Source organism: Dinoponera quadriceps, unplaced genomic scaffold (assembly GCF_001313825.1).
Source record: "Dinoponera quadriceps isolate SergipeBrazil2010 unplaced genomic scaffold, ASM131382v1 scaffold167, whole genome shotgun sequence".
Lineage (NCBI taxonomy): Eukaryota > Metazoa > Arthropoda > Insecta > Hymenoptera > Formicidae > Dinoponera > Dinoponera quadriceps.
Window position 1 is genome coordinate 161,343 of NW_014554365.1, and position 12,553 is coordinate 173,895.

General features: G+C 42.4%; 1 protein-coding gene across 1 annotated transcript in view; it reads left to right on the forward strand.

Moving 5' to 3' along the window:
- Positions 1-12,553, forward strand: part of LOC106747442 (hemicentin-1) — a 40,304-nt gene that overhangs the window by 19,061 nt on the left and 8,690 nt on the right. The window contains exon 3 of the mRNA XM_014624958.1: positions 10,508-10,718. Coding sequence (XP_014480444.1) covers positions 10,508-10,718 — 211 coding nt within the window. The remainder of the gene's footprint in view (positions 1-10,507; positions 10,719-12,553) is intronic.

Here is a 12,553-nt window from a genome sequence, read left to right on the forward strand (position 1 = left end):
CCCCCCCCCCCTTCCTTCTCGTTTCTTCCTTCTCTTTCCTCTTTGCACCCCTGTCTTCCGTTTCTGGCCGTTCGTATCGCGCGCGTCATCGAATTGCGCCACTTTGGAAATCCCCCTCGTGGAAACTGTACCTACATTACCGGCCACAGATTATTCCAGCTTGAAAAGCTTCCGGTGTTTGAGCGTGTTTCCCGCGAATTAAATTTGTACCGGCGCTCGCACTCCGCTTAACAGCGATATTATTTTTTCTCAATACGCTCGCCTCCCCTCCCCCACCTTCCCCACGTGCGTTTGAACGCGACGATAATTTACGTCGCGCTCCGATCGTTCGAACGCCGCCGGCGGGATAAAGAGGCGCTTAAAAACAAGGAGGGAGATTGACCATGTACGTAAGTACGAGGTGGCATGACTACACACGATCAATCGGCCTTAAATTTTTCAGGAACATACCACGCTGCCACGCGAAACCGGTCTCGCGTACCGATCAGTCTTCGCTCCTTCTCCCTCTCTCTCTCTCCCATAACTACATATTTATTACATCTAAATTTCAGATTCGCGTGCGTTCGTAATAAAGCCCGCGGGTAATTTTGCGGGAGAGATTACCGGCGAATTTTCCTCGTTCCAGAAATCGAACGATCCCACCACGGGGAGGAGGGGGTGGGATCGTAATCTGCGAGTCACGATGTTGCCCACGAGGTTGCCCATTCGCCCATCAACCGCGCGGTATTAAACGGCTGCACATCCCGAACGGCTCGAAAAACGCCCGGTATTTGAACTTCTCCGCTGACGTTATTGACTTTACGAAGATGTCCTTTACAGCGATGATTTTTCCATATTTTCGTTTGCATATTACGTGAAATCTATTACAAAATGTTGACATATACGAGCTTCATAGAGACGGTAATAAGCAGTAATTACAGCGTTGTGTGTCAATTTTTTTGTAATGAACTTTATATATAATATATAAATAAAAATATCGTAGACTCGTCCTTCGGAAGGACATCTTCGCAACGTCGATGAGTGTAGTCAGCGGAAAGATTCAAATAGAAAAACGACCGCTTTTCGAGCCGCTCGGGTGTATATAGCCCCTTAAAGATCGAGGTATGTTTGGTCTCGATGGAAAAGCGCGCACCGGCCGGCAGAGACATTCGTCATTCGAGTTTACAAAAGCCTCGTTACGCGCATCCGCGATACGCCCGCGCAGCTTAATCCGTCCTTTCGACTCGCCGGCGTGATATCGCCGGATCTGTTGTGATGTATGACGCTGTTATCGCACAACAGCCGCAACTGGAAGGAAGATCAAGCGTCGTCCGTACGTCCGTCCGTTCCGCAGTCGCAGCTCGCGAACGCGAAGGTGCATAATTACCGGCTGTTTGCCCGGGTTGCCTAAGAAGCCGCTGTTAATACATCGCGGATGATAATGGCTGTCTTCATTAGCAGACGTATAGACGCCCGTAATCCGTTCAAGTTAGCTTGAGTTCGGCTTACCTGTTCTCTCCCTCCCTCCCTCTTTCTCCCTCACCACCCCCCTAGGAAAGCAGATCAGCGTCGTCCCGGTCGATCTCGGTAATCTCCGCTATCTCAGCGAAGCATGATGAATGCAGGTCGTTAATAGCGAGGACTTTGGGGATTTCACGTCGGGATACAAAAGTGTGCCTTCGCTCGCGTCCTCCCCACCCCTCGTCATTTCATCAGCGTTTACATTCGAATCAACGTTAGACGTTTTATAATTCATCTCCCGGGAAGAAATCGGATTCAAAGCGGAGGGATATAACGAACGGGACAAGCTCTCGTGTTTATAATGTGTAATGTGTTCTTGTATGGAGAAAGAGAGAGGGAGAGAGAGAGAGAGAGAGAGTTATAAATATGTATTAATAGTTACAAAATATTTTGAAGAATGGAATTGAATGATTTCGTAATGCTAAATATCTAATAATAATCATCAAACATTCGATAACAGATATATACGATAGCTATTACTATGTGATTTAATCGATTTAACTCTGAATAAAAGCCATTCATATTGCAGGCCAACTAAATATTTGGTAATTAGGTGCTAAATTTCGCAACAGTTGCCAAATATTCCGAGATCTCCGGTTAAATGCACTTAGTAAGTAATTGCCGGTCTTCTTTTCCAGTGCATATCGCTGAAATGTCACTGTTGTAAATTACGCGCTGTAAAATACGCAGCGCAGTCTGCATTTTTCTAAACGGATACACGAAACAGCGATATATTTTACCAGCGACATTGAGAATTCCAGCTGGGACTAGCCGGAACGTTTCCCCGAGCGCATTTTAACGCGTCTCCGGTGTGCACGACGATTTACAACATTTTTACATTCGCGAAAATATAATATTCAGCATTCCGGTGGATTTCGCGTTCGATTATCCGCGTAACGTATGTTGCGGCATGCTCGGCGCGTTTCTAGATAAAGCCGCTGGTTTCGAAGCGATATCGTCGCACGGGTACCGTAACGATACGGAGAATCAGCACGGCGTGATTATCTTGCGCATTTCCGAATATCCATTTCGCGGCCTTCCGATAATAATTGGCGATCGCGCAGTTTATTCGCCGCGCGAACACGGCCGGCTACGGGCTCTCGTAATCGCGCTCACGCTTCGAAAACGCGCGGCTTAAATATCCACAATGCGCCGTTGATTAACGGGGGGATTCGACGAGCGATGGTAAAAACTTGATAAACGAATCGTAATCGTGAACACGGGCTTTCGCGCCGCACCTCGCCGCTCGACGTTACGCGATGCCCGTAATGATTTATGAATATTAATCGAACGGTTAAGCCCCGGTACTCGAATCGCGCACAATCGAGCGCGCTGTCAACGCGTTCGCGGCTTCGATCGCGGAATTAAACGAAACGCTACGGGCAGAATGAGTGCGCGGCATGCACTCACGATTCGTTTACATAGCAACGATTGCGGACGACACTCGCGCGTCGATACGTTGCAATGCGCAACCCTCCGGAGTAGTGGGTCATGACATTTCGGGAGAGCGAGCCGATAATTATTATTATAGTGATTAAATAGCTACGAGGCCCGCGCGGCCGCTAATGACAACCGTGACCGAGCAGAGGGATATCGACTCTCTTAACTCGGGAATAGTCACCTGGGTTCACTTCATATCCCAGCGATGAGAAAATGAAGCTTATGCTGCGATGGGTTTTTCTACTGATCGGCAATCAATATCTACCTTTCATTCAGACATTTAGAGGTTTAACGCGTGCAACGAGAATCAGTTGTGACCCGTCTTATTCATGGTATATAAGTCTGTAAAAAGCTCGTTTCGGGCGCAAAACATATACGCTTGAAAGTTTCGAATTTTTTCACTTAAAAATAATTTTTATGTTATACATTTATGTAATATACATAAATACAAATATTTATGTATAACATGAATATATACATATTACGTACAACACATATAATACGCAAATATGACATATGCTTTCAATCATATGCCGTATTTAACGTAATCCGTATGACGACGAGAGATTTCGAACTCGGGTTCCATCGGGACAAGCGTATCTTCTCAAATATGGTGTAAATTAATTCGATAATACATAATTAAGTATATTTCGGGCAAAGTCATTGACAATATCTTAAGAGTGCAATTAAAATAATAAAAAAGAAGTAATAAATATAATATCTTTGTTCACTGTTTCTGCAATTAGATTTCTCCGGTGGAAACGGTTGCTGCTATTAACAGGCTTTTGCAGGGAAATTTTACTGATTTGCAGTTCTATACTTATATCTATAACCACTATTGACTGCTTCTCAGTGATAATACACTGATTGCACTTTAGAGAGAAGATATATTTATATATTTCTTTGTATCTTTTATTTTACTTCTCTCTCTCTCTCTCTCTCTCTTTCGCAGAGTATGAATAGCCCTACGAGAAATTGAGGAACGGTTGGAGCACATTTCGAAGAAAATGATTCCGCGCGATCCCTTCGGCAGTTGAGCGCCAGCCTCGAGTTTTATGAGTTGTCGTGTACAGATCCGACGGCATCCAGGAATTTTATCGCTCAAAGTGCGCGTCGTTGCGCACTTTTACTTCGTTTCAGCTAAATTACTGCTGTCGGTACGTCTTGAACCGGGTTTTTACCCGGTCTTCTGAAATAAAAGCCGCGCAGCTACAAGGCACTCAAGATTATTAGAAAGCGTGCTTCGCGTTCACAAAGCGCGGTCGTCGTCTTTTTCCCGGCGACGGTGCGCGAGGACCGCCGGCGAATCCCGGTATCTTGAGCGCGTCTCGGTCAATCCATGATCTTCTCCTCATTCGACGGAAACTCGCTGATTAAAGGACCGATCGGATGGAGAGGCTACGACGAGGTTACGACGGTCCCGCGGTGTTATCGACCTGAGGGAGTTCATCGGGCGTGCTGACGTCGCGTGTAACTTATTCATTCCCCGACTTTATCGGAACTTTTCGCGCTGCGAAATTATCCCGGTATTAAGGAGAAAAATGTAATTAACGGGTATCGGGTGTATCGGGGGTGCAGCGGAAAATGTTGATTTATCGGTACCGAGACATTCGACTGGAGAACGCGAGCGTGATGGTGAGCCGAAAATACAAAAGCACACGAGAGCATGCGCGATTCTCCGACGACACATCATTCTTACATATCGCAACGTCGAGCTCTTACGGCACGTTGTTGCGGCCGTATTTTCGCTCTCCGTTATCACGAAGCCGTATAAGCGTACGACGCACAGAGAGAGAGAGAGAGAGAGGATAGTGCAAGCACATAGCGCCATGCACCGACGCCATACGGAGGTTTCGGTTGAATTTCGCCAAACAATGCAGTGGTTAATGCCAATGACACATACGCGTCATCTCGAGTGCGCGAGGGCTGGCGCAAGTGCCGGGATTCTGGTGCTGAGATAGGACAATGCGAAATCTCTATCGTGACGTCACGGCCGCATCACGACATACCTCGTATAGGTGAATCTAGGAACGTGACATAGCGCGACCGCCGCGACCGGCTTTTCAACCCTTTACTACTCCGATGCGAAACTTGCGCCGGTTAAACGCGATCTCGCCTCGCAACACCAAGCGGAAATTCTCGACTCGGGAATGTACGGCGCGTATATACGGACCCGCGCTGAAAAGTAATAATTCGTTCTTCGGTTCGAATTTTCTTTCACAATTTATAGTTCCGCGTCGCGCGCGCAGCGCGTGTGCGGATCCGTTATGATATTACAGCTCCAATTTCATTCCAACGTAATTCTACAGACTGCTGGGAAACTTTTGTTCCGATGAGCGCAGCGCGACGATGGGTTTTAACGTGGAATATAAAATATAAGAGGGCTGATTTATTCGCGTCGTTGGCCCATTCACTCGAGTGAAATGCTCCGTAAAAACCGTCCGTTCGGAGAAATGACTTATATAGACTTGATAGTAATAGTATCTGAATCTCTCTGGCTGGTACCAAATTTTCTATCATTGCTAAGAGACGACTGATATAAGTGAAATGTATTTACCACGAAGTGTAACTTTATTAGCTGAAATTATATTAGCATAAGCGGCTAAGATTCATTAGCTGTGTTCTCTCTCTCTCTCTCTCTCTCTCTCTTTCTCTCTCTCTGATTATACCACATACAAGGTGATTCGTTTAAAGTGACCGATTTCATTGTTAACAAAATTTTAAGATGTGAAAAAATAGTTTATACTGACACGTTCAGTACAAAGAGGGACATATTATAATGAAAACGATTATTTTATGAATAGAGGCGTTGAAGATATTTCAAGGTCGATTTCACTTCTTTAAATGAAATTGTACAACTTTTTAACGAAAATCGATTCCTCTGTTCATTTTGCGTAAAAAATCTAACGTCAGAAAAGTTGAAAACGAGCAATTCATTTGTTATTGATAAAAAAAAGTTTATCTGTTATTATTAGAAATCTATTTAATATATATTTCTCTTTATACTATCGTGTGGCTATGTTCAGAAAGATACTTATCAGTACTGCAAATCTATAACTCAAGTTGTATACATATCATATTTCCAGTACTTACAGTGAACATTGGAATATAGTCTATATATATAATGTATCAAGAAATATGTACTCAATCCGCTGTTGTATTAACCTTTTTCCCCATTTTATCCTAAATTTCCCTTTCTCTTTTGTAAAAACTTCATCCGTTTTTCATTTTTCAGTTTATCTTTATACTGTATTATTATTTCGATCGATAAACATTTCTCTATATTTGAAACATTCGCGCCTATTTTTCATGTATTTGTTTTTATAAGATACACTTGATACATACATGACAGATCAATATTTGCTATACACGTACCAATACGTATCACTAATTAAGTAGTAATTAACTTACATNAATCAACGAATCATCGATGATTGGAAACGTTTCATCGCGTAGAATATAAGTTTATTTAAATGACACTTTTCAAGAGTCGATGGGCTGCGATGCCATCTAAACCGAGTTTAAACCAACGTTCGTCATTTTAACTGACGTTTATGTAAACCTAGATTATTCGTCACCGATGGTGAAATCGGACACGAGTGTGTATACGTTGAAGCTGCGCGAAGACGGCGCGATTCAGCCGAAACCGGGCACAATGAAACAATCGTGACCAAAAAGCACCCTCGCCATTCCGAATCCCCCTCCCCCCACCCCACCCTCCCCTTCCCGTAGAATTGCTTTCTACGGGCGACTTGAAAACGCCGATTTTGCATTCGCACGGCGTGTTAGACGCGCGCACACACTCGTGGGTACAACAGTTGCGGCGCGCCTCTGTTTTCCTCGTTCCCGTTCTTCAGCCACACCGGTAACCCCCGTCGTTTGCGTCAGGATGGATAGATTTTGTTTGACTTTCAGCCGGCAACGCTAATGCCAATAACACGGTCGTGTCATCTCGAGAGCTCCAGCTGGCGCAGGTGCCGGATGCAGGACGAGCCAGGACAAAACGAATCTCTCCATAGCGACGTCACTCCCGTCGAGAGGACGTCACCCCGCGATCGGTTAATACATCGAAGCTTCCGTAAAATGATCCGAAAAGCGCGTTGTCGAGTCCGTGTGATCGCGCGCAAATACTTTCACCTCTCTCTCTCTCTCTCTCTCTCTCTCTTGCTAAAAAAAAAGGTAAAATAAAAGCAAAAAAGGGAGAGAGAGAGAGAGAGAGAGAGAGGAACGCGCACTGAGCTAGATTAAACTTCACCGGGTTTGACGTTTTCCTCTCCGAAGCAAAACAACGATGTTGTAACGATATTACAAAATTGTAATATTGTAAAGGAGACTTTAATACAGCGTCAATATTAATCACAAATAATTACATTCAGTTCTACTCGACGATACGGCCGTCTCGGTGTCGTATTTCCGATCGGACGAAATCTTCTCGCTGTTCTCTCGCCCGTTCGCTCGAATTCCTCGCTAAAAGGTAAAAAGCACGAATCAGGGGATCTCGTCCGGAGGATAGTGCGCATTGCGGACATGGCTGAAAGCGGAACTAGTCGATCGCAGCGATCGCGAGGCGGGGACCGAGCGGCCGATATTATTTTACTGCAAATAAAGTCAAAAGAACGACCAGATGAACATCCTGTACAACTTTCGGATTGAATTATCTCGGCTGCTGGCGGATAAGCTCTTGGAGCACCGCCATGGAAAAATGTATCTATCCCAACCGACGAATAACGCTCGAACGGACCGGCGAAAGGAGCGCCTTTCCCAATGGCGACTCGAAAGATTTTCGCGCGAGCGTAATCGGAACAGACAGCCCCGAAAAATATATCCCGCGAACGCATCGTCCTCGATGCGCAGCCCGCGTGTACGCTGAGAAAAAGATTTCCCCAAATTTAATCAATTTTATCGCACCCAAACACAAATTTCATCATTGGCATGCCCCCGAAAAATCAATGTTTCGATTAATAAGTACGATCGTTAAACTTTCCAATTATCTGCAGAATATGTATCCTAAATAAAAAAATTTGAAACGAGAGATAATTTTCTTACAAAGAAATTATTTTATTTTACATATTTATTGTAACCAAATAATATTTTATTCGGTTAAATGATATTATTTCAAACAATAGCGTTCTTTCTGTTAAATAATAGAAGTTAAATTATTAAATCATTTTCTTGAATGAGACAATACAATATTTACTCAAACAAATAATATTTCGTATATGTTATTTCTATTCTAACAAATTTTAGTCAAATAAATAGAAATATTAAATCTAAAAGAACCTTTTTCTCCATGTAAGAAAGAAAACATGCGAAAGATGAGATGAAAATTCCTGATACTCCTTCTCTCTTTCTCACACACACACACATACATACAGAGCGCGTTAACGCGATCGATTCGGCCGGTGTGGCGATGGGGTCGCGCTAATATCATCCGGAATTAAAGGACAGGGAATAATTAATTATTTGAACAGGCAGTAGTTAATTATTTTGCTATCGTTTATTCGCGCGTGTGCAATACATGAGGCAACAGCGCAGTGACAAATTGAAATTTCAATGAACGATTCGTTGACCTTCTCTACAATTACGTAACATCGTTCCATACTCGAGCACGCTGCTTATCTTGAGAACCTCATTATTATTCGCGTATTCAGCTTTTCAGCATGCGTTCTCTCTCTCTCTCTCCTCCTGTCGGAATTCGTGGATCTGTATCGACTAAACTCCACGTAATGTCGTTACCAACGCCGGAGGCTCGCCCGGGCGGTGGTTTGTCTCCGGGTGAAGCAGCTCCGTTCAGTTTACGACGTGCTGTCGACGTATTTAATAGTAAAAATTCAACAGCGGTGAACGACGGCGGCGACGACGCGGTGCCGCGCGAGCAAATAAGCTTTCAATTTCTATGTATCAAACAATGCGTTATGGGAACCGCGGGACTTTGCCCGTAAGATAGATAAATACGCTGACAGACGGCGGCGCCTGATATCGACAGCCGTATGGATATATAGTGTTAGTTGCTCGCATAGTCGCGCCCTATGCGACACCTCACCCTATAACGGTATATCTATATCACGCGCCCTGCTTTGTCCCATAACGCACGCAATCCGATGCGCTTCTTATTACGCGTAATTACTTCCCGCACAGAAAACTTCTCAGGATTTAATTGGGATCCCACCGTCCGATTTCCCATAATAATTGTGGATTCTAGTTGAGAGATCCACGCACAGGTTCTGGTTAGAAATATTTGCGCTCAAATATACAATTCTAATTTGGGAAACATAAGGGGCCATTGAATAATTACGTTACACCTTGAGGGGAGGAGGGTTCTATTAGCGTATGACGATTGTGATGGTAGGTAAGGGGAAGTAAAGACCATGGAATATCACGTTAGATGGTGTAACTTGTAAATATAGATGCGCGTAATTATTCACTTGATTTGCATTCGTGACGCATTTGACGCAATCTATATTTTTATGAAATATGCCTAAACTTTCCTATTAATTTGTTTATTTGCTAGGGATAAACTTTTATTTCGCCGTATTTAAATAAACTTTTTATTTCTGTGAAATAAATTTTATATTTGGCAAATAAATTTTTTAATATTTTTTTCTCGTATGGTGATAAATTTTCAGTTATTATGATCCAATTTCGGTACCCCCGGCGTTGTCATGAATGTTCAGTTGTTATGTTATATAAAATGTTCGAAATTTGGGTACCGAAAATGTGAGAAAAAACGAGTAACAATATTTTATGAGGATTGTTCCAACAAACCGTATCGATATATAGATTGTTTTAATAAAGTACATCGTACCAGTCGATTATAAATACGAAATGTTCAAAAAAGTCATATTCTATTTGTTTCATAATAAGTTATAGTTTCTTCAATTTATTGTATTCTATTCTACTATATCTCGTTTATTATTCTTTATTTTTTTAATTTTGAAATAAACCTATTTGTTTTGTTCTACCATGTACGTTATACTTTAAATATTCACTTTTATAATAAATAACTCCAATTTGCAAAAAAAATATATCAAACATTTATAACGGATTTATCGATCTCCGCACTGTTTTCAGTATACGCGGAGTGAATTGAAAATCGCGTAAAAACGGCACGAAACGTGTTAATGTCACTGTAGTTTTTCATTGAAATCTTAAATATGCTTTAGAAGAGATTAAAAATAGAAATTAAAAATAAGACATTAATTTCAAGAAGTGCGTGTGAAAAGTGTCATTTTTAGTTACAAATATCTCGGCTTCCGAATCACCAATCTACTTATAATTGCGCCAATAATAAATTAGGTCATACCTAAAATCTGTATATGATACAAGTTTCAACGAATTCTGAAAAAAAAGAACTCATGCTACAACTACCTTAATTTTGTCCCATAAAGGGCGCGTCCTAGATTCGTCGACATGATCAGTCGCCAACGTAACGAGTTTTACAGCATTGCCTTCTCATTGAATCTGATCGGTTATAAGAAAGAATTGCGAGACTCGTCGCGAGTAATTGGTAATCGATCGTGCGATGTGAAATGGCAAATGTGAGGAGGGAAACCCTTTTTCTTTCCAGGTTTCCTGGGTCAGGCATCGGGACATACATCTGCTAACGGTTGGTCGTTACACCTACACCAGCGATCAACGTTTCGAGGCACTACACTATCCTCATACGGAGGACTGGACCTTGAGGATACGATATCCTCAGCGGAAGGACTCCGGGATTTATGAGTGCCAAATATCAACGACCCCGCCCATCGGTCACCCCGTGTACCTAACCATAGTCGGTAAGAGAATTGATTCTCTCATGATGTATTAATGCACTTCCGAAGAGAAATTACACCACGTTCCGCAAGAAGCGTTTCAGTCCTGAAATTACCGGCGGTCGTCGTAAACGAAGAGCGTACGTTTCCACCTGCGCGCACGCGATTGTTCCCGCTAACGATCTTACCTGCGAAAGTCGCGAACTTCTAATTTCCTCGGGGGTAAGTTTTCACTTCGCCTGCGAAACTTGGAAATCGTGCTTTACTTCGTTAGAAGACGTATTTGTATGTTTGGAGCGATATAAATTCCCCGGTAACGTCGCGAGAGTCCGACTCAAACGTTTCTCCGGATGTAATGTAACTTGGGAAGTTACACTCGCCAGCTGAAAAGAGAGAGAGTGTTCTTCGCATGATATAAACATCGTGCAAATAATAGTTACATACGAAGGGAAGAATCTTCGTTTGACCCTCGACGAATTTAGTCAACGCTGAAATTCGTGGTCTTTCTTCTCCCGGTATTTTCTTCCCAAGAATTAAACGCACGGAGTCGAAAAATCATCGATTTTAAACTTTCGTGACGTTTCTGATGAACATTTTCTCGTCCGAATAAAATTGGCCCCTGAGAAGTACGATCTTCTGAATATATCAGGTAATCAAAAAAGTTCGTGCGGTTTTTCATAATAGAAATTATACAGCTACAAAAAAAAGTAACACTAAATTAAAGCGGACCGATTGACTGGCGCGTATCTGTGCTTTATGACGCACTTAAAACATTGAACTCTGCAAACTATTGCAACCACTATAAAATAAAACAAGTCACTGCAACGAACTCTAACGAAAATCACACGATTTTTTTGGGTTATCTAATATACATAATTACGTATATTGGGCGTTTAAGATATACTAATGAGAAAATCTTAAAATTGTTTTATTTAAAAAAATAATGATTTTCCGCTTGTTTATAATATAATCGTTCATCAAGAACATCAGGAAAAATTTTCATAAATAGGGATATATTTGTGTTTTTTCACAAATAACTTTATATAAATCCGACCGACGACATTGCTTCACATGCGATTACATGTGTTGGTTTTAGCTAGAAAGACACTTTCATGGATTAGGACGAAAAATATAGCTTTACTTAGGATGGATTGATAATATTATATTGATAGAATTATTATCTTACCAATAGATGAAATTTAGGGAAGGCCCAAAGTTAATGTGTATTATTATATATATAAGGTCTAGTAAAAAGTAATCCATTATTTTTGTATCAAATTGGAGGCTTTATTTAACATAGTTACAATGATCCGATTTAGGTCAAATATGCACCGTTTTGTTCGATAACTTGTTGCTATTTCGAAGGTAATTTCATTATGCCTCTCTCATAGAAACCCTCGTCCCTATTGGTAAAAAACTGGGAATGTCGATTTTCACAAGCTTCTCTTGAGGCGAATTTTTCACTAGCCAAAAAATTCGCCATAGACAGGAACAGGTGGTAATCACGTGGTGCCAGGTCCGGACTATAAGGTGGATGCAAAAGAATCTTCCAACCAAGCTCCCAGAGCTTCTGGCGAGTCACTATCGATGAGTGTGGCCTGGCGTTATCCTGATGGAACACAATTCCTCTCCTATTGGCCAAAGCTGGCCGCTTCTGGGCGATTGCTTCCTTCAGACGGTCCAATTGTTGACAGTACAGGTCCGAATTAAGAGTTTGGCCGTAGGGGAGCAGCTCATAGTAGATAATTCCCTGCCAATCCCACCAAATACACAGCAAAATCTTCCTGACCGTCAACCATGGCTTGGCCACCATTTGCGCCGGCTCATCGCGATTCGACCACGATCGTGTTCGCTTGACG